The sequence below is a fragment of the Anomaloglossus baeobatrachus genome, chromosome 5 (assembly GCF_048569485.1).
Source record: "Anomaloglossus baeobatrachus isolate aAnoBae1 chromosome 5, aAnoBae1.hap1, whole genome shotgun sequence".
NCBI classification, from domain to species: domain Eukaryota; kingdom Metazoa; phylum Chordata; class Amphibia; order Anura; family Aromobatidae; genus Anomaloglossus; species Anomaloglossus baeobatrachus.
In genome coordinates this window covers 38,603,246-38,629,693 of record NC_134357.1, presented here as the reverse complement: position 1 = coordinate 38,629,693, position 26,448 = coordinate 38,603,246, and the positions used below count along the sequence as shown (strand labels likewise).

General features: G+C 42.3%; 1 protein-coding gene across 1 annotated transcript in view; it reads left to right on the top strand.

The window, feature by feature from the left end:
- Positions 1 to 26,448, top strand: part of HPSE2 (heparanase 2 (inactive)) — a 479,085-nt gene that overhangs the window by 4,102 nt on the left and 448,535 nt on the right. The window contains exon 2 of the mRNA XM_075351599.1: positions 8,283 to 8,437. Coding sequence (XP_075207714.1) covers positions 8,283 to 8,437 — 155 coding nt within the window. The remainder of the gene's footprint in view (positions 1 to 8,282; positions 8,438 to 26,448) is intronic.

The window sequence follows — 26,448 nt, the reverse complement described above, 5'->3', positions numbered from 1 at the left end:
TAAGAAAATTACAGCCACCTCAGACCAATTTCATCATCTGTAAGATTGGTCTGATTGATGAAAAAAAATTCTGTGTTCGTAAACCGAGATTAAGGATGCAAAAGCTTCTTAAGGATAATCTACTCCTCTGCGTTCAACCTTAAATAATAGAACATATTTGCTAAAGACCTATCCTCGAAAAATGCAGATGCTCAGCCAATATATTGCACAAGAGTAACCAATTGAGAACGAAATGTTTCAGCAGATACTGTGTATATACTTATCTATACAAATACAGAAATATATACAGTAGTAGCAGTTGGTAACACCATACTCCTTGTAATTCTTCACTTCTAGTCTCATCACTAACAATCAGAATATACCTTACACTGTGTGTGATGCTATCTCCACCTTTAGTATATGTAGCATGCATAATATATTTTTGTTGTATCCATTAATTTGCCCATTCTATAGCTACTATGCTTCTAATCTGACCTTATGCAAACTTAGAGTTTACCAAATATTGTTTATTAAGGTCAGAACTGGACAAAACCCAAGCGATAAATAGCCAATGCACCAAAGATGGCTTAACGGTCTGTCACATTTTGGGTTGTGTCTTATCATAGTCTAGGAATATGATTGCCTCCCATAGATCACGGAATCTTTTGAAATTCAAATTCATTAGTCTTGGCAAAACCTATCCAAAAAATAAATTGTCCACAAGTTATAGGGGCTTCAGTTTCCCTGAAAAGATTAGTATAATTTCCCGTGTCCACGATCAGTGTCAGGCTGCAGTCACACTTTGTGAGTATCACATCGACTGTCCGCCAGCTCTCCTGACCAAAATATGTCAGCTGCATAGAAATACATGAAGCTGACACTCTCCTGTCAGGAGAGCCGGCGGCCAGTCCGGCCAGTGGGATGTGATCCTCGCGCAAGTCTCACGCAAGTATGACTCTCCAGCCTTAGCAGCGTTTTGGACTCAGCGTATTTTCACTGTTCCCAAAACGCTGCTTTGTGCAATACAAGCACACTGGATGGGATTTATAGATATCTCATGCCCACTGTGCTTCTTTTTAACCCTGCATAAACTGACCTGCGGCGCTGCTTTCCGAGCCACAGCATGTCTTTATTCTTGTGGACATGCAAATGTTCTGAGCGGGAGAACACAGCAAAAATACTCTGAGCCCAGAATCCTAATCGTGGGCATGGGCAGTGCGTTCTCCATCACAGGACACTTGTGTTTCCGCAAGAAAAATTACTCTGCGTCCAGAACGCGAGGAAGCCTGATCGTGAGAACGTACTGTATCTTAACACTATCAGGTCTCCTAGGACTGTATCCAGCCTCTTATAAAGTCTTTAGAGAAAACATAGCCTTCATAATGTCAACGTGACCTCCCTATACATAGCTATGGGTAAACGGATGGTATTCTGTGTTATCACATACTATTTATGCAGTTCATTCAGAATGTTTTGGATTTCTCTCCCTATTTCTATTGCTAAGCTGTGAAGTGTGACGTCCTCTCGCTAAATAGATTCACACACAATAGTTGCTGTATTCTCTGCCTCATCTTTAATAGGCTGTGCTGTATTATGTGATGTGCTGTACTGCAGGTGCATCTCAATAAATATGATCAAAAATTTTATTTATTTCAGTAATTCAATACAAAAAGGAAATGCATATAGTATATAGAGTCATTACACACAGAGGGATCTATTTCACGTGTTTATTATATATTATATAAAGTGAGTCATTACACACAGAGGGATCTATATCACATGTTTATTTCTGTTAATGTTGATGATTATGGCTTACAGCCAATGAAAACCCAAAAGTCATTATCTCAGAAAATTAGAATATTATATAAGACCAACTGAAATAATGATTTTACACTCAGAAATGTTGGCACCTACTGAAAAGTCCGTACAGTAAATGCCTCGATACTTGGTCGAGCTCCTTTTGCATGAATTACTTCATCAATGTGGCAATGTGGAATGGAGGCGATCAGCCTGTGGCACTGCTGAGGTGTTATGGAAGCCCAGGTTGCTTTAATAGCCGCCATCAGCTCGTCTGCATGGTTGGTTCTGGTGTCTCTCATAGATTCTCTATGGGGTTTAGGTCAGGCGAGTTTGTTGGTCAATCAAACACACTGGGGTTATTAATACAGGTATTGGTACTTTTGGCAGTGTGGACAGGGGCCAAGTCCTGCTGGAAAATGAAATTTCCATCTCCAAAAAGCTTGTCCGCAGAGGGAAGCATGAAGTGCTCTAAACTTTCCTGGTTGATGGCTGCGCTGACTTTGGTCTTGATAACACACAGTGGAGCTGCACCAGCAGATGACATGGCTCCCCAAACCATCACTGATTGTGGACACTTCACACTAGACCTCCAGCAGCTTGGATTGTGGCCTCCACTCTTCCTCCAGACTCTGGGACCGCGATTTCCAAATTAAATGCAAAATTTACGTTCATCTGAAAACAATACCTTGATCCAATGAGGAACAGTCCAATTCTTTTTCTCCTTGGCCCAGGTAAGACACTTCTGGCATTGTCTATTGGTCATGAGTGGCTGACACAAGGAATGCGACACTTGTAGCCCATGTCCTGGATACGTCTGTGTGTGGTGGCTCTTGAAACACTGACTCCAGCAGCGTCCACTCCTTGTGAATCTCCCCCAAATTTTTGAATGGACTTTTCTTAACAATCCTATCAAAGCTGCGGTTATCCCGATTGCTTATGCACCTTTTTCTATCACATTTTTTCCTTCCACTCATCTTTCCATTAATATGCTTGGATACAGCACTCTGTGAACAGCCAGCTTCTTTAGCAATGACCTGTTGTGGCTTACCCTCCTCATGGAGTGTGTCAATGACTGCCTTCTGGACATCTGTCAAGTAAGCAACCTTCCCCATGATTGTGTAGCCTACTGAACCAGACTAATGGACCATTTTAATTGCTTAGGAAGCCTTTGCAGCTATTTTATGGTGATTATTCTAAATTGCTTAGATGATGACTTTTTGTTTTTCATTGGCTGTAAGCCATAATCATCAACATTAACAGAAATAAACACTTGAAATAGATCCCTCTGTGTGTTATGACTCTATATAATTTATTGGAATAGATCACTCTCTGTGTAATGACTCTATATAATATATGTGTTCCCTTTTTTTGTATTGAATTACTGAAATAAATTAACTTTTTAATGATATTCTAATTTATTGAGATGCACCTGTATTATGGCTATTCTTCCCTAGAAGCATTGCTTGCAAAGGATTATATAATACTTTACAGAGACACCCTACAGATGCGCAGGACACAAGGAGAAATGCTACCAAAAGATAATTAATACAAATCACACTCCAAAGAGCTAATAATTATAATCAACACAATAATTTCGACTGTTACTGAAACATTTATGTTTTTAATAGATTACAAATTGTGCTTATTTATTTATTTAGTAATTTCATGAATGATCATAATATTTACAGCAGAAAAAAAAAATGCATGTGTAGCTACAGAAGTGATTTTTATTGGGAACTAGTTTTCATATTATTGAGAACCAATTTCATATATCTTTACACATATCCCATTTATTGACCCCACTGAGCTCATATTGGGAAACCATTAAATTCCTGGGTAAATCAGTGACAGATCTGCATCTAGGTTTAAGCCATAGTATAAGGCTATGTGTCCACGGGAGAATGTAGCTGCGGATTTTTCTGCATCAAAATCCGCGGCTTTCCCGCAAAATCCGCACCTTTTCAAAGGTGCGGATTTGCCGCGGATTTACCGCGGATTTGATGCGGATTTTGGTGCGGATTGTTTTTTTTTTTTTTCCCAATTTTAAAGCCAAAATCCGGATGAAAATCCGCAACAATAATTGACATGTTGCAGATTTTTCCGGATCAAAATCTGCACGAAATCCGCTGCGGAAAAATCCGCAGCATGGGCACAGCATTTCCAAAATGACATAGAAATGGCTGGGAAGTGCCTGAGCTGCAAATTTTCGGGAAATCCGCGGCTTTTCCACGAGAAATCCGCGGCAAAATCCGCGCATTTTCCGCAGCGTGGACACATAGCCTTAGTCAGGACTGGATTTATTTTAAGTCTTCTCTATTCTTCTTACTATAATGACTTTTGCCCTTCTCTCTGCTTTATTGGATATGGTGTGACGGATCTTGTTCTTTTTTTGTGAGAAGCAAAATGTTGCATTCATTTGTATCACTTTAGTTACGTTACAACATTTAGTTACAATTGTGTGTGTCCATATATCCATGCACAATCTTTAGCATTCCTTCATCAAATGCCAAATAAAACCAAAATCTCCCCGTAGAAGGTGTTGCCAAAAAATGAAATGTAATAAAGTATATTTTATATTTGTATCATGTCATAATATGGAGTATTTGTATCAATATATAAAGGAAAATGCTGATGAAAATAGACATGAAAATCCAAACAAAAATAACACAAAGTTTAAAAAATAAACTTCTCACATTCCTCACATAAATACTGAACTTGTTACATTTGCAGATTTTTGTCTGTTTTCTCACAATAATTATGAAGCCTTAAATCAATGACATAGTGCATCGTCTCACAAATAACTTCAGCTTTTTCATGTCATAAAGACAACTGATCATGATAGATCCTAATCATTTCTATGACACATGTAGCAAAAGAACAAAACTGTGCAATAATCCAGACACATAACACACTAAAAGAGAGCAAATTTCTAAACGTTTTTGAGCCTTAATGTTTAGCATATATACCATGAAAGTTCCCAATGTGTAGAACAAATATATACACTGGGAAATTCCCTTGACTTACAGCTTAAATGTGATGAGAATAGAACTTAACTTGGGCCCCAATGCAGAATATGTAACCAGATCCAATACTATCTGACATCAGTTATAGTACTGAACCCCTTATGGAGACAGAGACCACTGCCCCACAATAGAAACACAACACAATACTAATGTGAGCATTAATATGTTGATTATTGATACAGAATAGTGATGAGCGGGCACTACCATGCTCGGGTGCTCAGTACTGGTAACTAGTGATGAGCGGGCACTACCATGCTCAGGTGCTCCATATTCGTAACTAGTGATGAGTGAGTACTACCATGCTCAGGTGCTCCGTATTCATAGCTAGTGATGAGTGGGCACTACCATGCTCAGGTTCTCCGTATTCGTAACTAGTGATGAGTGGGCACTACCATGCTCAAGTGCTCGGTACTCGTAACTAGTGATGAGCGAGCACTACCATGCTCAGGTGCTCAGTACTGGTAACTAGTGATGAGCGGGCACTACCATGCTTGGGTGCTCAGTACTGGTAACTAGTGATGAGCGGGCACTACCATGCTCAGGTGCTCAGTACTCGTAACTAGTGATGAGTGAGCACTTCCATGCTCGGGTGCTCAGTACTCGTAACTAGTGATGAGCGGGTACTACCATGCTCGGGTGCTCGATACTCGTTACTAGTGATGAGCGGGCACTACCATGCTCGGGTGCTCAGTACTCGTAACTAGTGATGAGTGGGCACTACCATGCTCGGGTGCTCAGTACTCGTAACTAGTGATGAGCAGGCACTACCATGCTCGGGTGCTCAGTACTTGTAACTAGTGATGAGCGGGCACTACCATACTCGGGTGCTCAGTACTCGTAACTAGTGATAAGCGGGTACTACCATGCTCGGGTGCTCAGTACTCGTAACTAGTGATGAGCGGGCACTACCATGCTCGGGTGCTCAGTACTCGTAACTAGTTATGAGCGGGCACTACCATGCTCGGGTGCTCAGTACTCGTAACTAGTGATGAGCGGGCACTACCATGCTCGGGTGCTCCGTACTCGTGATGAGCAGTTGGATGCTCAGATGGGCGCGACTTGAGTACCCGAGTATAATTAAAATGGGGAAATCTTTCGGAAAAAGGCTTGAGTTCCCTATTGACTTTCATTATACTGGGGCACTCAAGTAGCCCACATCTGAGCATCCAACTGCTTGTTACAAGTACCGAGCACCTGGGTATGTTAGTGCTCACTCATCACTAATATAGACATTTTTTTTTCGGCATGAAATAATGCTTTCAGCCACTACTCAAGGCACTATTTATAAAAATATTTAAATGCTAATCCGCTGACATTTCCTAGGTTATGCACACAGAATTTTTTTGAGTTGTTCAAAAAATGTTGAGTGTTCAGGTGGCAATTGCTATAGGAACATTTCTTATTTGGGGAGTTTTTTGAGTAGTTTTTCATTTTTTGAAATATTTACTGATTTTTTTTATACAAGATATTAAGGTGTTTACAAAAAGAGATTAGATCCCGTGATCCCAAAGTATTGTTACCCCTCTATACATCACTTGTAAGGCCACATCTAGAATATGGGATCCCGTTTTGGGCTCCACAGTTTAAAATAGAGTTCAAATACAGTTCAAAGGAGGGTAACTAGATTATTGCAAGGAATGGGGGCCTCTCCTATGATGAGAGGTTGAAAAAGTTGGATTTGTTTAGTTTACAAAAAAAGACATCTCAGAGGAGATCTCATTTATATGTATAAATATATGTGTATAAACATACTAAGGACCAGGGGGCATTCAATGCGAGATAAAGCAACGCGATTCCGGCAGCTAAATAGGAAAGGGTTCTTTACAGTTAGAGCAGTCAGACTGTGGAATGCCGACCACAAGAGGTAATAATGGCTGATACTATAACTACTTTTAAAAAAGGGCTGGATGATTTCCTCAGTACACACAACATTGTTGGTTATAAATGATTTAATAATAAAATTATAATTGGTTGAGGAAGGTTGAACTAGATTGACCCATGTCTTTTTTCAACCTAAGTAACTATGTAAAAAATGTGTTTTAGGTTATGTGACACAACATCTTTTTCAGACAACTTACACCTGTAATGAACCTGAAAAAGCACCAAACAAGTAAAATGGACGTAGTGCACAGCAGTGTTGAAACGATTTTGCTATACACATGTTCAGTCTTATGTCACTTCTAAGGGTTTGTGCACACAGCATCATTTAGACACCGGCACAGCCTTTGAGTCTTCCAAGGCTAAGGCTATGTGCGCACAGTGCGTTTTCGCGCGTTTTTCGGGTGCGTTTTTGGCCTTAAAACTGCAGGACTTTGCTTCCCCAGCAAAGTCTATGAGTTTTCATTTTTGCTGTCCGCACACATCTGTTTTTTTTACCTGCGTTTTTGAGTTAAAAAAAAAAATGGACATGTCAGTTCTTTCCTGCGTTTTTCTGCGTTTTCCGCCCATGCAATGCATTTGAAAAACGCTGCAAAACGCAGAGATCAAAAACGCAGCAAAACGCAGCCAAAAACGCACCAAATCGCGGCAAAAACGCATGCGTTTTTTTATGCGTTTTTTCGACGCAGGTGCGTTTTTGTGCATTTTTAGCGGCCAAAAACGCACAAAAACGCAGCGTCAAAAAGACGCAGTGTGCGAACCTAGCCTTAGTTGCTTCAGTAAAATGCCAGTGGTTGCTTTCCTGATATGATTTCAGCAGTTGCCATTGCTCTTGTAGTGACTCTGCTGCTGGCAGCTTTTACTCCATACTGTGAAGTATAGACGGATCATGTGCACAGCAAAGTTGTTTTGATGCTGCTTTGCATTATGTTCATTTTTCGAGGCACCTTCCTGTTGGGAAAGGCGCACATAGTCTGAGTTATTTTTCCCTATGTGTTGTTTTTTTTTGCAGTCTTTTGATTGGACAGTGCCTAGTTTAGAGTGGATTCCTTCAATAACCAAAGAAAAAAACACAAAAGGCTAAACATGAACAACAAAGTGGTTTTAGAAAAGAATAGAAAGAGCCATTCAAGTGTTTTTTAAGTATCTTTTTGGGATGTTTTATGAAGGAGACCCGCACCTGTGTGTACATAGCCTTAGAAGTTATCTGGAGCATGTACGTGTTAGCTGTTACAGATTGCTTGGTTTAGGTCACATAGTATGGCGCATTTGCAGATCCTTATCACATTAAGTTACAAATACGTGGCATATGGCCATTTCGTTCCATATGTCATTTCTATGACCTAGCAAATCTTAAACTTATGTGTTAACCGCCAAGAGGATCTGACATGAAATCAATATTGTTAAAGCAAGTAAACATTTTACACAGACGGCAATTCTCTCTCTATTTGGAAGTGATTTACCCGGGTAGAACAGTTCTATCCTGAGCAATCATGTAATGATAAAAACTCAATGTTTTTACATGGAGTTTTCTTGTCTTATTCCATTGTGCATAGAATGTGTTATTATTTTTAAACAGAATGTTATTTCATTTCTTTCTAGCTCTAAAAGGCTTGTGACTCTTGCCCGAGGTCTGGCCCCTGCGTACTTGAGATTCGGAGGCAGGAGAACTGATTTCTTACAGTTTCAAAACATCAAGAACCCAGCAAAAAATAGAGGGCCAGGTCCTGACGACTATCTGAAGAACTATGAGGATGGTAAGGACCTACATTTTTTGTAAGGGGTTATGGCAACTAAAACATTTAGGACAGACATATCCACAAGATATGTTATATATCTCTGACAGGCATTTCTAAGAGGTACTTTGCACACTACGACATCGCAAGCTGATGCTGCGATGTCGAGCGCGATAGTCCCTGCCCCCGTCGCAGCAGCGATAGTACCCGCCCCCGTCGCAGCAGCGATAGTTCCCGCCCCCGTCGCAGCAGCGATAGCACCCGCCCCGTCGCAGCAGCGATATCTTGTGATAGCTGCCGTAGCGAACATTATCGCTACGGCAGCTTCACATGCACTTACCTGCCCTGCGACGTCGCTCTGGCCGGCGAACCGCCTCCTTACTAAGGGGGCGGGTCGTGTGGCGTCACAGCGACGTCACATGGCAGGCGGCCAATAGAAGCGGAGGGGCGGAGATGAATGGGACGTAAACATCCCGCCCACCTCCTTCCTTCCTCATTGCAGACAGGACGCAGGTAAGGAGATGTTCCTCGCTCCTGCGGCTTCACACGCAGCGATGTGTGCTGCCGAACGAGAAACAACATCGTACCTGTTGCTGCTTCAAAATTATGGAAATGTCGGACCCTACACCGATCATACGATAACGACGCTTTTGCGCTCGTTAATCATATGTAAAAGGATTCACATACTGCGATGTGGACAGCGACGCCGGATGTGCGGCACTTTCGATTTGACCCCACCGACATCGCACCTGCGATGTCGCAACGTGCAAAGTACCCCTAAGTCTAGAATGTCAATGTACTGTGAGAATGGGAGTCACCATTGCAAATCGTTTCTCACATTTTTTTTTAGGTTTTATTCACGCTTTGATTTTTTGCTACTTTTTGCTGCTTTTTTTCCTCCAGCAAAAACTGCTGCCTTTGTATAAAAAAAAAAAAAAAAAAGCTGCTTCCAAAAAACTGTGTTTTTGCGGCGTTTTTTTTAGCTGCGTTTAGTCATTTTCCCCACAAAAGCATAAAAAGTGCCTCAAAAAACACGGTTGCACTCTCATTCCTTTCTATGGTGGAAAAAGTTGCAAAAACGCTGAAAGAATTGACATGTTGCTTTGTTAAAAAAATGCAGCAGTGTTCCATTTCGGTCATGAAAAAAAAAACCAAATGTGTGTGTCTGCGTGCAGAAGATTTCTGGAATCTCATCGGTTTTACTGATACTGTAAAAAGCAGCTTTTAATTTGCATAGCACTCATCAAAAAGCATGCAAAAATTTGACGCGTGAACAAAGCCTAATCTTTGTAAAACCTCAGGAATTTTGCTATTATTTGTAAAAAAAAAAACCAAAACAAAAACAAAAAAACCCATAAACAAACACCATTGAGAATGTGGCAGTTTTGCTATGATTTTTGCAGGAGGGTTTAATTAAATATGTTAAACCAAAAACCTTTAAGTATCACAATATACATGTATAGAAGTATATAGCAGACCGCACATTGATTTACCAGTGAATCCATCAGTGAGCTTGCACTGACAGCAACATTTTTAACTCTTATCACTCCTTTCCTGAACCATTTTCTAAGACAATTTATGTCCAAATCAAAGTTTAAACTTGACCCGTTCCTGAAATGTGATGTCCTATGATGTCATGTGCTGGGTGCCGATGCATGAAATGGGCTCAAAAGCTGAACCCACCCAGTACCTGTGAGATGCTGCCTGTGATATGCAGATGAACATCCTGTGACAGCAAGGACTGTAGCTTGTTCTGACAGTTTCTTTTTAACTATTTATATACAGATATCAATCACTAAAAGTGTGATTTAAGTAGTGAGATCGCCAGAGTGCACCTGCATCAGGTCCCATCAGTGGTCGGAGCTGATTGATTGTCATGATACCCAAGGGCTGCTCTCTTTGTCCTGTTGTTAAGCTCAGTCTTCTGATGGGCTCCATAGAAAAACGTCACTTCTTTAAACTCTTGCACGTCCAAATACTACAAACTATTGAAATATAAAGTAACTTAAAGACCAACGAAAGTTTTATTTAATTTTTTATAATTTTGTCTATCATGGAAAGTTATGAAACTTTGCAAATTACTTTTTTTAGGGGATTTGTATTTATTCCTGTAAAAGAAATTGCATGTAAGAGGCTTCCAAACCATGACTTTTCCCCAGTCTAAGGCCCGTTTCACACGTCAGTGAAAAACACTGACGTTTTTCACTGACGTGTAAAACACGCACATGTCCCTCCGTGTGCCGTGAATCACGGCACACGTGGGTTGTCTAAGTGCAATCCGGGCTCCGTTCTCCGTGGCCCGTGATTGCACTTAGAGATTAACTCACCTGCGCCCGCTCCCGCTCTCCATGGTGCTGATTGCTCCCGCGGTGCAGCATCCGGTAGGCGCTGATCCCCGCAGCAGCTGCTTCCGGGTCGGCTGTGTCGTGCATCATGAATATGCGCGACAGTAATGAGCCGGCTCAGAAGCAACAAGCTGCACGGGCTGCAGAGGACATCACTGGACGCCGGGTGAGTAAAAATGTTTTTTATTTTAAAAGCACGTTTTTTTCTGGCACGTGTTTCACGGACCACACCACTGCGTGGTCTGTGGGACATCAGTGATGCCAGAAAAAACTGGACATGTCTCCGTGCGGCAATCACGCACACGCGGTATGCCGCATGGAGACACGTGCAGTGAAAAATCACTGACGTGTGAGCAGAGCCATTCATTATAATGGGTCTGCGTATGTCAGTGATTCTGGTATGTTTAAAAAAAAGCACAAACGTACCAGAATCACTGACGTGTGAAAAGGGCCTAAGAAAAAGACTGATGGCACATCCCACCTTTCTAATGTGAACAGATGCAGACTGAATAGGAAACATAGTAACAAAAAGGAGACATTTGCACTCTGCAGTGCTAAGATATGTATAATAATGAATATGGGAATATAGACATGGATTTCTGATATGAAAAACATGTAAAAATTGAGATACTTAGCACACAAAAATGGCCAGTTGTATGTTAGCCCAACAGCCAGTGGCAAGAAGATCTCTTTTGTTGGGTCCCTGCTCCCCAATCTGTCAGTTTGCTTTCAGCTGCATTGATATTAGAATGTGTACATTTGGAGTACAGCTGGTGGCAGTGAAAGGGTTAGTTCAACTCCTGTTTCTCTCTAAGGGCTCATGCGCACGTAACTGCAGAATATTCTGCAGCGATTTGACAGCACATGTGCGCATCAAATCGCTGCAGAAAGACTGCGTAATGGATGCAGTTTTTTTGTTAAAAAAAGCCGATTTCATGCGCTCGGGATGCTGCCCCTACCATAGACAGAGCAGGAGCTGCATCCAGAACGCAGAAATAATTGACATGCTGCTTTTATGAACGCATGGATTTGGGTCAAAATTTTAGCACCCAAATTGCTGCATTCATAAAAGCATTGTGCGCATGTCTCATGCACAATCTACATAGATTGTGCAGGGGACGCAGGATGCATGCATTTACGCTGCAGTGCAATACGCAGCGTAAATGCATGTGAGTACGCAACGTGCGCATGAGCCCTAAGGGGTTCTTTCACACATACTTGAAATTCGGTTCAATGTGGGATCACAATGCAAGGACTGACTGTGGCCCTCCCGACTAGAACGTGACAGCTTCATATATTTCCGTGAAGCCTCCACGCTTGGGTCGGGAGAGCCGCGGCCAGTCCTTGCATTGTGATACAACATCGAACCGATTTGCATGGATGTGTTATCGAGCCCTAAGGCTATGTGTCCACGGTAGAATGTACCTGCGGATTTTTCTGCCTGAAAATCCGCGACTTTCGCGGCAAATCCGCACCCGCGGATTTGCCGCGGATTTGCCGCGGATTTTGATGCGGATTTTTTTTTTTTTCCCCATTCAAAACCAAAAATCTGCACCAAATCTGCACCAAACAATTGACATGCTGCAGATTTTTCCGGATCAAAATCCGCGGCAAATCCGCAGCGGAAAAATCCGCAGCATGGACACAGCATTTCCAAAATGCCATTGAAATGGCTTGGAAGTGCCGCTGCTGCAGATTTTCGGGAAATCCGCGGCAAATCCGCGGCAAGATCCGCACAAAATCCGCGCAAAATCTGCAGCGTGGGCACATAGCCTTACTCTGAGCACTCAGAGGAGGAGACAGGTGCTGATCTGTTATCTAAACAAAGATCAAAAATTGCAATTAAAAGTGATCAAAATGTTGTACTCATATAAAAAAGTGTGAATAAAAACATACTGATCCATCAACAGAAAAAAAAATTATGGGTTTTATAAAATTACAAAAAAAATTTTTTTTTCTCAAATTTAAGAATTTTTTTCACTACTTGAAAAATTTGTTATTACCACATTCCTCCTGACCTAGGGAATCATGATACCAGGTAAATTTTACAATAAACGCCATGAAAACAAGACCGATAAAACAAAGGTGTAATTGTAATTTTTTTTTTTTGGTTCACGATTTTGCTACAGTTGGAGCTTATTTCCCGTTTTGCAAGACCATGTATATTAACCCCTTAAGGACGAAGCCAGTTTTGTACTTAATGCCCAGGCCATTTTTTGCAATTTTGACCAGTGTCACTTTATGAGGTTATAACTCTGGAACGCTTCAATGGATCCCGGTGATTCTGAGATTGTTTTTTCGTGACATATTGGGCTTCATGTTAGAGGTAAATTTAGGATGATTTTTTTTTATTTTATTTGTGAAAAAATCTGAAATTTGACAAAAAAATTAAACATTTTGCAATTTTCAAACTTTTAATTTTTATGCCCATAAACCAGAGAGTTATGTCACACAAAATAGTTAATAAATAACATTTCCCACTTGTCTACTTTAGATCAGCGCAATTTTTGAAACAACATTTTTTGGGGTTAGGAAGTTAGAAGGGTTCAAAGTTCATCAGCAATTTCCCATTTTTTCAACAAAATTTGCAAAACCATTTTTTTAGGGACCACATCCCATTTGAAGTTACTTTGAGAGGCCTAGGTGACAGAAAATACCCAAAAGTGACACCATTCTAAAACCTGCACCCCTCAAGGTACTCAAAACCACATCCAAGAAGTTTATTAACCCTTCAGGTGCTTCACAGGAACTAAAGTAATGTGGAATGAAAAAAAATAAAAATTAACATTATACCTAAAAATGTTGCTTTAGCACTAATTTTCTTACTTTTTCAAGAGGAAACACCAAACATTGGACCTCACACTTTGTTACCCACTTTCTTATGAGCGCGCCGATACCCCACATGTGGTCAGAAACCTTTGTTTGGGTAAATGGGAGGGCTTGGAACAAAAGGAGCAATATTTGAATTTTGGAAAGCAAAGTTGGCTGAAACAGATTGCGGGCACCATGTTGCATTTACAGATCCCCTAAGGTACCTAAACAGCAGAAACCCCCCTCAAGTGACCCCATTTTGGAAACTAGACCCCTTAAGGCTTCTATCGAGGGGTATAGCGAGCATTTTGGACCCACAGGTACTTCACAGATTTTGATAACGTTACGTTGTCATATTGAAAATTGTCATTTTTTTCTCAAAAATGTTGCTTTAGCATCAATTCTCTCACTTTTTAAAGAGGTAATTCCAAAAATTTGACCCAAATGTTTGTTACCCACTTTTGTTATGAGCACGGTGATACCTCACATGTGGTCTGAAACCTTTATATCGACAAATGGGAGGGCTTGGAAAGAAAGGAGCAATATTTGAATTTTGGAAAGCAAATTTGGCTGAAAAAGATTGCGGGCACTATGTCGCATTTGGAGGACCCCTAAGGTACGTAAACAGCAAAAAACCACCACAAGTGACCCCATATTGGAAACTAGGCCTCTCAAGGAATTTATGTTTGGTGAGTACCCTGAACCCCCAGGTGCTTCACAGAAGTTTATAACGTTGAGCCATGAAAATAAAAAAATAAAATTTTACCACAAAATTGTCACTTCAACAAGATAGCTTTTTTTTCACAAGGGTAACAGGAAAAAAATCACCATGAAATTTATTGTGCAATTTCTCCTGAGTTTGGTGATATATTAAATGTGGTGGAAATCAACTGTTTGGGCACACGGCAGGTCTTGGAAGGGAAGGAGTGCAATTTGACTTCAAAATTGGCTGGAATCAATAGCGGACACCATGTTGCATTAGGAGAGCCCCTGAGGTGCCTAAGCAGTGGAGGTCCCCCACAAGTGACCCCATTCTGGAAAATAGACCCCTCAAGGAATTTATCTAGATATTTGGTGAGTACCCTGAACCCCCAGGTGCTTCACAGATGTTTATAATGTTGAGCAGTGAAAATAAAAAAAATACATTTTTACCACAAAATTGTTACTTCAACCACATAGCTTTTTTTTTTAACAAGAGTAAAAGGAAAAAAAGCAGCATACAATTTATTGTGCAATTTCTCCTGAGTATGCTGATACCTTATGTGTGGTGGGAATCAACTGTTTGGGTGCACAGCAGGGCTCGGAAGGGAAAAAGTGCCATTTGACTGAACATTTGGCTGGAATAATTAGTGGACACTATGTCGCATTTGGAAAGCCCCTAAGGTGCCTAAACAGTGGAGGTCCCCCACAAGTGACTCCATTCTGGAAACAAGACACCTCAAGGCTTTTATCTAGGTGTATATTGAGCATTTTGAATCCACAAATACTTCACAGAATTTGATAAGCTTAGGTTGCCATATTGAAAATTTTCATTTTTTTCACAAAAATGTTTCTTTAGCATCACATTTCTCACTTTTTCAAGAGGCAACAACAAAACGTGGACCCCACAGGTTGTTATCCAATTTCTTGTGAGCGCAGGTATACCCCACATGTGGCCAAAAACCTCTGTTTGGATAAATGGGAGGGCTTGGAATGGAAGGAGCACCATTTGAATTTTGGAAAAGTTGAAATAAATTGCGCGCACCATGTCACATTAGCAGGGCCTCTTGGGTACCTATACATTAGAAACCCCCCACAAGTGACCCCATTTTGAAAACTGGACCCCTCAAGGATTTTATTCAGGAGTATAGTAAGCATTTTGAATCCACAGGTACTTCACAAAAATGTTGCTGTAGTAACAATATTCTCACTGTTAGGCTATGTGGCCATGATCCAGCGACACAGCATCTAGTACCCAGTGTCAGCCTTCCTGCAGAGATGTGAGTGTTGTCCATGGGAGAACGCAGCTGCCCATGCCCAGGATTTGGGTTCAGGCTGCTGTGGACTTTAGTTCTATTCTACCTGCATAGAACACTCATCTCCGCAGCATAAATTGACATGCTGAGGCTCGGGAAGCTGCACCACAGGTCGGTTTATGCTGCGGAGAAAAGAAGCACAGTGGGCATGAGATTTCTAAAAAACCTTCCACTGTGCTTCTACTGCACAACGCAGCGTTATGGACACAGGGAAAACACTCTGTGCCCAAAATGCTGCAAACCCTGATTGTGGGCACATAGCCTAAAATGCTACAATGGATGAATGGATAGATGTCAAACATATATAACGTCCCACCCCCTGCATATTCTAAGCTGGCGCCCTTTAGTGCCTTTCATGTGGCACTAAAGGGTGCCTAGCCTTGTATTAAGCCCAAAAAGAAAAAAAATAATTAAAATAAATGACTTGGGGTCCCCCTTATTTTTGATAGCCAGCTAGGGTAAAGCAGACAAACCACAGCTGATAGCTTCACCTTGGCTGGTGATCAATTTGGAGGGCTCCCCAAGCTGTTTTTTTTTTTAAATTATTTCTAACTAAATAATTAAAAAAACAAACAAACGTAGGGTCCCCCCAAATTAGATCACCAGCCAAGGTGAAGCTGACAGCTGGGGTCTGGTATTCTCAGAGTGGGAAGAGCCATGGTTATTGGACTGTTCCCAGCCTATAAATAGCAGGCCGCAGCCGCCCCAGAAGTGGCGCATCCATTAGATGTGCCAATCCTGGCGCTTCGCCCCAACTCATCCCGTTGCCCTGGTGCGGTGGCAAACTGGGTAATAAATGGGGTTGATGCCAAATGTGTAATGTTACCTGGCATCAAGCCCAGCAATTAGTTATGTCACGGCGTATATTTGATACCAGACATAACTAATTGACAGTAATAAAAAAAAAAATTGACAACAAAAAAAAAATTATTTGAAAAAACACTTCCCAAAAACATTCCCTCTTTCACCAATTTATTGAAAAGAAAAAAAAAATTGGGTCCGTAGTAATCCATTTTGGAAGTCCCGCTGCGATTCTGGACCTTCTAGAATATGGGGGGCACGTTCAGGGAACGTATCCCCCATTTTCTAGGAGTGCAGACCCTCCATGTGAGGAGAGTGGGTGCAAAGAATTTGCACCCACCCTCCCCGGGTCACAGCTGCAGTGTGCCGAGCAGCAGCAGCCAGCGTCTCTGAAAGCAAACCAGGAAGCTGAGCTGACAGCCGCGCTCTGCACGTGTGACCAGCGTCTGCTGTGAAGGAGGGGGGATCGCGGTGGATGAAGGCTGGAAAAGGTACGGGGGACACCGGGGAGATATAGGGGGTGACCTGGCAGGACCTGGGGAGCAGTTTTCTGTCGTATGTGTCATAGCACATGCGACAGAAACCAGAGGAAAGGGGAAATGCAGCCGGCACGCTGCTGTGCACGCCGGTGTGCGCGGCGCCATGTTGGATTTTCGGGAGGAAGGGGGGGTCGGGGGGGACACTTTGGCGACACCGGAGGATCGGAGAGGACCGGGGATGAGATTTATCTCCCATCTGACGTTTATGCCAGATGGGAGATAAATGATTTTTTACCGGCGCGGTCATTTACTGTAAGGTGATCATCGGTAAACGGTGTGTACCGGTGATCACGTGAGCGGGGACCGGAAAAAACGGCCTGAATCATGATCTTCAGGGTCTCAGCTACCCCCGGCAGCTGAGACCCCGGAATTTTTCCGACTCTGGGGGGCGCTAGACCCTTTTTTCCGACCTCCGTTAAAAAGCGGCGGTTTGGAAGAAGTACCCTAATTTGTCGCCGTTAAAAGGCGTATCGGCGGTCGTTAAGGGGTTAAAATGAACAATATATTTCAAAACGACAACTTGTTTTGCAAAAACAAAAATGCTCTAATATGACTATGCCAATGAAAAAATAAAAAAAGTTATGGCTCTTGGGAGTAAAGGAGGAAACGACAAAAGCCTAATGTCACGATTCCTCTGTGCAGAGCATCTTGCAGACTATAGAAGATGCGCTGCTGTGTTTTCCTGAATTACATTCCTGACAGTTACATAATTCCTCTGTGTAGAGCATCTTGCCTTTAGAGATGCTCTGCTGCGCCTTCCTGAGTTACAGAGCTAGCAGTGTGTTTGCCAGCACAGGATTCCATGTTGGACCTGTCGCTGATGTCATGATCAAGTGACCGTAATGGATGGAGCTCAGCAGACAAGTGATGTAGAAGGACCTGTGGTAATCAGCAGAAGTAAAGTAGTAGTGCAGGACCTGTGCTGATGTCACATCCATGTGACCATAATGGTCAGAGCTCAGCAGAGAAGTGCTGGTGAAGGACCTGTGATGTAATCAATTACAATACTGGGGGCGTGACTAAGTTAAAAAAAGAATTATGCTGGAGCTTGAGTGCCGCCCCTATGACTGAAACCTAAGGTATTTATTGCATTCACCTAAGCATATAAAGTCTTTATTTAAGATAAATACATGGATTTATTTATTTTTTTTAAAAAAACTGTTAGTGATGCACATTGCATCATTTACAACACATTGGGGGCGGTTTAGTATTAAAAAATCCTACTCCACACTGATGAGGGGCAAATACCCCAAAACAGCTCTCTGTGGATGGATACCATGTTTGGTATAGGTGGTTTCCTTGACTGGAGACTGCCCTTCCCGTGGTTGTTCCTTCCCGGTGAAAGACCTGGCTAGTTTCCTGCCAGCGTTGAGAAACATGTGATAGTGTCTCCGCGGCTTCCTTGTTTTTTTTAGTATTAAAAAATTACATGACAGGTTCCCTTTAGGCCGGTTTCACACTTGCGTTGGACGGCTTCCGTTGCTATCCACCGCCTTGAGGAATTACGGTAACCGTTGCAGGAAACCGTTTTATTTCTCATAGACTTCTATTAGCTACGGATAGCATCGGATGGTCTTGCGTTGCATCCGCCCCGCGGCGCATCAGTTGTTTTGTCGCTGACCGTCAGTGACCGTCGGGCGGATGGAACGCTGCATGTAGCGTTTTTCTGCACTTGGCGGAGTGTAAAAAAAACGCAACCTGCTGGATTACGTCGGAGTCCGTTGTTTTTATAATGGACGCCTATGGTGGCGGATTCCGTTAGAATCTGTCATTTGACGGATTCTGTTAACGCATCCGTCTTTGCACCACTGCGCATGCCCAGATGTGTAAAGTCAAGGAAAAAAACCCTATAATGGATTGCGTTATTTTGTACGATCCGTAGCATCCGTTGTGCCACTATATGCAACGCATCCGTTGCATGCGTCACACAACGCAATGCTACGGAAGCCGTCCAACGCAAGTGTGAAACCGGCCTTAGGCTATGTGCCCACGCTGCGGATTTACCGCGGATTTTGCCGCGGATTTACCGCGGATTTTCCGAAAATCTGCAGCAGCGGCACTTCTAAGCCATTTCAATGGCATTTTGGAAATGCTGTGTCCATGCTGCGGATTTTTCCGCGGCGGATTTGCCGCAGATTTTGATCCGGAAAAATCTGCAGCATGTCAATTATTGTTGCGGATTTTGGGTATAGAATGGGGAAAAAAAAAAAAATCTGCATCAAAATCCGCGGCAAATTCGCGGTAATCCGCGGTAAATCCGCGGCAAATCCGCGGCAAAAATAAGGTGCGCGAAAGTCGCGGATTTTCATGCGGAAAAATCCGCAGGTACATTCTACCGTTGACACATAGCCTTAATGTTTTGTTTGAAAAAAACATTAATATATATGTAATTAAATACTGATTAACTATAGTTCTACATTATTAATTTGCTGTTATCACCGCTGCATTGCTTTGGGAGGGCTGTTGCGTGACACATACTTTGCATATTAGCTGACAATGTATGATATTGTTTGTATCTCTCTGCTTCGCTTTACTTTTATCTCTTTTATTCGGTGAAATATGCTTTCTTCATTTGTATCTTCATGTGCATCGGTTGCAACAAAGGAAAGTAGCAGCCTCTCACCATGAACCTTTCTGCAGAACTTGTTAGTACGGCTCTGAAGTTTTCATCACCTAAATCTAGAACAGAACTCAAGCAACTGTGTCTGGGAGAACAGGGGGAGGGCACATGTGGTGCGTATTTAGGAATCAGTAAATCAAAAAAGGTGTGGTAGGGGTTATTTCCTGCCCCACAAATATAGAATTATTGTTTACTACAAAAATCCCCTCAAATTTATAGCAGGTTTCCTCTAGATACCGGTATAACTCCAACCACAAATTATCTGTCCACACTTCCAGTCTGCTAAGGGTTATGCCGAAATCAATCTTTAAGGCTTCACTGCTGAGGTGAATACAGATTTTCTTTTTCATCTGAACAGCTAAATTCAAGTGAATGCAACATTTTACAGCTGAGATTATGTGGCCCCGGGGTGCTGTGGTCATTAAATGTATTTAAATTCAGTATTCTCCTGTTCTTCCTCAGTTTAGAGTTTATGAAAGTGGTTTTCCACTACTAATGTGCCCCTTTCATCTGTCCTAACTCTTCCTAATTAACACTTTTCCAATATACTATGCATTGGTAGGAACATGGTAAAGGCAATGACCTATTGTTTTAATCAAGTTTTTATGATAAATTACATTTTTTAGAATTTTTTAATTATCCATATGATTATTTAAAAAAAAGTCTTCAAAATTTACATATGGCACTAAGCTTTTAACTAGACTCATACCTCCTGTTATTTTCAGCAGCCACATTGACATAGGCAGCAATAGTCTCTTGGCTTATTGACTACTACACAAGATCTTTGTAGGCATGATTTCATCTAGGCAAAGGTCATCGTGCAGGGAGAGGGAGGAGGTGAGCTGTAACATCACCTATTGTGAATGGTGGATCCTGTGTTATCTACTGTATATAGAGGTGTTAGTTATTTTACAAGAAGAAGAGGAGGTGAGCTGTGATATCACCTATTGTGAATGGCAGATCTTGTGTTATCTACTGTATATAGAGGTGTTATCAGTCATTCTGAAGGAAGGGGAAGAGTAGAACTTATTGTGAATGGTGCATCCTGTGATATCTACTGTATAGAGTTGTTATCAGTCCTTGAACTGGAGGGAGAGGAGATGAGCAGTGACATCATCTAGCATGAATGGGGGATCCTATGTTATGTGCCGTATATAGAGGTGTTATCAGTCATTGTACAGTAGGAGGAGGTGAGATGTAACATCACATATAGCAAATGGTGGATACTGTGTTATCTAGTGTATAGAGTTATCATTGTACAGGAGGGGAGGAGGGGAGCTGTGACATTATTGTGAATGCTGGATCCTGTGTCATCTGCTGCATATAGAGGTGTTATCAGTCATTATACAGGAGGAGAAGGTGAGCTGTGATATCACCTATTGTGGATGATGAATCTTGTGTTATCTGCTATATATACAGGTGTTATCAGTTATTGTAATCCTGTCTGTGATGACAATGAAACTGCTGAAATATCATATGTACAAAACAGGAAGTACGAGTATAGTTTTAGGCTTAGTGGCAGCTATAAAAAATGATAAATTTCTGTATTTTTAATAAAGATAATAGTTAAAATTAAAATTAAAATAAATATATTTAACATAAAAACCTGATTTAAAAGAAACTTCATCACCCACTATGTAGAATTATATGGTGGGCATTGAAATGACTGGCCTTCCATTTTCCATGTGCAAGGGTCTAGTTTGATAGAACTGAAACATTTATTATGAAGTAATTTTTTATTTTTGTTTATAATAATAATTTTCATTTCTATAGCGCCAACATATTCCGCAGCGCTTTACAATTAAGAGGGGACATGTACAGACAATATGAGACAATACAAAATAACAAAATTCAGATACCAGGAGGAGTGAGGGCCCTGCTCGTAAGCTACAGTCTATGAGGAAATAGGGGAGGCACAAAAGGTGAATGGGGGGGAGAAAAGCTTGTCATATATGGTCCAGCCATCGATTTAATAGGGTATTCAAAAGCAGCTGCATGAACCCGTCGGTGAGACTTTATACAGGTACAGGGGACGAGAACTGGAAGTAAATTTTTTGAAGGGCAGAAAGGGACTAGATTAGATCAGGGCAGTGAGGGGATAGGCTAGTCTAAAGAAATGCGTTTTTAGGGCCTGCTTAAAGGTGTGGATGTTGGGAATTAATCGGATTTCTCTTTGTAGTGTGTTCCAGAGCATAGGCGCAGCTCGTGAGAAATCTTGAAGACGGGAGTGGGAGGTTCGAATTGTTGAGGATGTCAGTCTTAAGTCATTAGCAGAGCGGAGGGCACGGGTGGGGTGATAGAGATGAGGGAGGAGATGTAGGGCGGTGCAGAACCATGGAGAGCTTTGTAAGTGAGAGTGATAAATTTATAAATTAAAATCTTAAAAGAAAAAGGAATTATGAGCTCAGGAGACAGGAAACTTCCAGTAGGACAGTACTGAAAGCATTCACCTTATGTGTGGGGTTGACGACCTCTTAATTTATAGTATTTAATGTTTTTAAAAGATATTTCATAATTACTGTTCATTTTTTAAATATCTGATATATGACAATTATGTGTAAATGGTTTTCTTTGTGATATAGTATTTGGAATTCCCTAACAATGACTAATGGTCATCGCTATTTACAAGGTTGTATTTGGGGAACATCTATAATACAAGAATTACATCGGCAGGATACCTTGTGACTGTAGTGATTGATATAAGATTTGTAGTATTTCAAGGGAATGTGTTATCAGAAAATGACCTATTGTTTAAATCATGTTTTTTTTAACATGTATTTTTAAAATAAAAAAAAAGAGTTTTTTACAAATCATATTTAAAAACAAAAATAGTAGTTCTGCAATTTTCACAGTGGCCACTGGGGCTATTTTAGATTCGTACTTCAGGGAGAGTTGTCAGCAGACTCCTTATCATCAGAGCCAGGAGTACAACAATTGGTAACAGGTGATAACACAGATAATCACATTTGACTATGTCACAGCTGAACCTGCTCCCCCACCCTCACAATGATCTTTGCACAAACTCATTAGTTGCTTCAATACAAAATGGTATTAAACTAATTTTTTCTTGGGAGCTGCCAGCTTTTATTGATTGGGCAGTGCAGGGAGCGATTACTATAAGCGTCGTCTTTAATGGGAATCTGTCAGCAGGTTTTTGCTATGTAAGCTGACAGGATGCTGCAAGGGTTAAAACATTAGAATTCAAGCATGCCTGTTTTGTCAAGTTTTGTTGTTCACCTGGAATGTTTGTTTAAGCAGCAGGACACAAGCACGACTTATCATTACTTGGACTACAATGTCATACGCAGGGCAGTCCGGTATGTCCCCTCCTCTGATTGACACCTCACTGTCCATGTACAATCTATATAGAGAGCCTGGTGTGGGCGGGGAAGCTCTCTCAGCTCTGCTACATGGCTAAATCTAAATATTCTGATTGTACTGGAACCACTGCACCCAGAAATCTAAGGGGTACTTTGCACGTTGTGACATCGCTACTGCGATATTGTCGGGGTCAAATCGAAAGTGACGCACATCCGGCGCCAGTAACGATGTCGCAACGTGTAAAGTCTAGATGCGCGGATAAACGATTGTGAAAGCGTCATTTATCGGTGATCTGTGTAATGTCGGACATTATCATAATGTCGGACCAATAGGTGATACGATGTTGTTCCTCGTTCCTGCGGCAGCACACATAGCTGTGTATGAAGCCGCAGGAGCGAGGAACATCTCCTTACCTGCGTCCCGGCGGCAATGCGGAAGGAAGGAGGTGGGCGGGATGTTACGTCCCGCTCATCTCCACCCCTCCGCTTCTATTGGCCGCCTGCCGTGTGACGTCGCTGTGATGCCGCATGACCCGCCCCCTTAGGAAGGAGGCGGGTTGCCCGCCTGAGCGACGTTGCAGGGCAGGTAAGTCCATGTGAAGCTGCCGTAGTGATAATGTTCGCTACGGCAGCTATCACTAGATATTGCATGTGCGACGGGGGCGGGGACTATCGCGCTCGGCATCGCTAGCATCGGCTAGCGATGTCGCAGCGTGCAAAGTACCCCTAAGTGATAAATTGTTGGATTCAGAATCTCTTTGCCTACATCATGCTGCTCTCAGATGAGGTAGCAAAAACCTGCTGACAGATTCCCTTAAATCACTCCCTGAAACTATGATTGACAGCTGGCTCTGAAGCGCATCTGTGCACAGCGACTTCTCAATGAAAAGGCAGTATAGTGAGCAATGACTAATTGCTTCATGCACTGCCCCCCTGACTGAAAGCCTGCAGCTCCCAGGAGGAAATAAATACATTTTCTCCCAGTAGACGCACTTCCAGCAGCATTGCAACAATATGAACCTGCAGATTAACCCTATACCTGTAAATAAATAGCATTTTCCGAGGTGACAGCTTCTTTTTAACGTAGAATTCCCCAGGCAAAACTTTTGACTGGTACAGAGACCAGCTACAAAATTAAAAGGGTGACATTTCATTGGCACTGTAGTCAAAATGCATGCCTGCTGCTAGGTTCCAACATGAATCTTCTGTGACCAACTGCTCTCCTATCCCACCGATCCGACAGACGAGGGGGAAATTTAAGATTTTTTTTAACTTTTTGCAAGCCAGTGCCTTCCCCTGCAGCCCGCTGCTCTAGGCACTGGATCACCAGTTCCTTGTGAAAAATATAGTTCAGGTGTTATACAGAAAAATAAAATCAAATTTCTGGTAGCAAACTCCACAAAAAATAACAGTAGGACGCCAGAAGAGACCCTTCAGGAAAAACAAAGCCAATGTTTCCCTTCTGCTTAAAAAACTTGACAGTTATGCCAGCGTCTAAAAGACGACGTCATGTCCACATACCCCAATGGTCTGACTGCGCAGAAGATGTTCGCTATCTGGAAGTTGGAGTTTGTGTAACGCTCGCCGCTGGAGATGGTAAAGCAACAAATTGAAGTGGACCCACTGAACCACAGAGGGAACTCGGGCTTAGCCATTAGTGGGTGGAGCTTGACTAACAGACCACCGCGAGGCAGATGCCAGGTGCCACTCCCAGGGCAGTGACCGGGATTGTTATAGCTGACCCCCAAGGCATGGACAGGCACAGATACAGAGAGGCAGAGTCTCTAGTGTAGACTAGACAGGGACCACCAGGATTGCTGAGGCAAACATCACAGCCAGGATGGACAGGCAGAGTCACTAGTAAAGCTGTAATCACTGTAGTGGCTAAGGTAGAAGGGACAGCCGGGGTGGATGGACACAGTCACTAGTAAATTCTAGGACCACAGGAGTAGCTGAGGCAGATGGCATGACCGGGGTAGACAGACACAGGCACTAGTACATTTGGGACCACCGGAGTATCTGAGGCAGATGGCACGGCCAGGAAGGGTCAACACCAGGGTGCCAATGGGACACACTGTCTAGGGAACAAACCACTAACTAACTAATAGTGTTGCTCAGGCCCCTCCCCTAGTGAGAAAGTGCCTTAAGTACCTAGTAGCTCTCAGCAAAGGCTGAGAGGCACTTGAGGAAATAGTGCACTAGCCCTTTAACCCTAGAACGCATACCTGGGGCCTCGCAGGCCTGCAAGGTCATTTGTTTTCTATGGTAGATTGAATTGCTTGCGCGTTCTAGGGTTAACAGAAGGGAAGCAGTGTGCGCGCATGCCCTAGCAGCACTCCCGGATGAGAAGCAGTGAACGCCCACGTGGAGCACCACCATGGGAAAACCGGGTAGCATGGTGTGGACCAGCTGTAGTGGTGAGTGAGCGAGCGTGGGTGTCCCTGCGGGGAGGGGAGGGAGGGATGCAGGGACGTCAGTGCTTCAGTTTGTAAGAGTATAAGGATGCAACATTTTTACAGGTGGGCAAACCCGCCAAGTTCCTCGAAAGTAAGGCATATGGCAGCTCAGCTCCTAATTAATTGAATTCAGTATACTGAGTTGTGCTGTTTTAGCTCCGTACACTTTTTACATCCATGTAACAATGGTGGGAATGGCGGTTGTTAGACCTCCACCAATCTGATTAATGACCCCTCCTAAGGATAGACCACCAATATCAACTAGGGGACAGCCTCTTTAAAGAGGATCTGTCTGCTTTTTATGGTCTGTTTAGTAAATCCTTGTATTCTTCATTGATCAATAATTCTGCAGCCTTTTCTCTGTCATTCCTCCTGTTTTTACATTGACAACTGAATATTAATAGTCGGGAGGCAGGTTCTGAGGGGGGGGGGTCCAACCAATGCTCACAGTATCAGATTATTACTTTTAATAGAAATATATATTTTGCATTTAGAAAGGTTTTGTCTACTAAGAAGAAGGGGAATTTTGGTTCTAATATCTGACATATCCATAGCTGATCACTGTCTGCATGGAAGCAGATGAGGATTGTATCTCATAATGTCCAGTAGTATCTGGCTGTGTGCAGGTAAATGTTTGTGAGTTGAATCAGATTTCTGTCCATTTTTCACAGACTCATTAAATAGGTCCCGTGGAGACTCACCCAAGTCACATGGAGAGAGTCATGAACATGTAACTCTTAACTGGAATTATTTTAGTGATAATTGTCCAGAAGGTCGTCCCTGTATTTTGTCACACTGGCCGTCATCAAGTAACACTGGGTGGCACTGTTCAGTTATCGTCTATGTACAGATCTGGAGCAGAACGGACAGTATAATCATTGGATGTATGAATGGAGGATGCGATAGCTGAGCAGGAAAATCTGGGGAATAATACATTATTCCATCCCTCACCTTGTAGTTGTCTTCACCACTTAGGAAATAAATTGATATTTACAGTATATAGTTTTAAGCATAATTCTATCATACTAAGGTAACAGAAGGATAGGAAGGAAGGAAAGGAAGGAAGGAAGGAAGGAAGGAAGGATGGAAGGAAGGATAGGAAGGAAGGATAGGAAGGAAGGATAG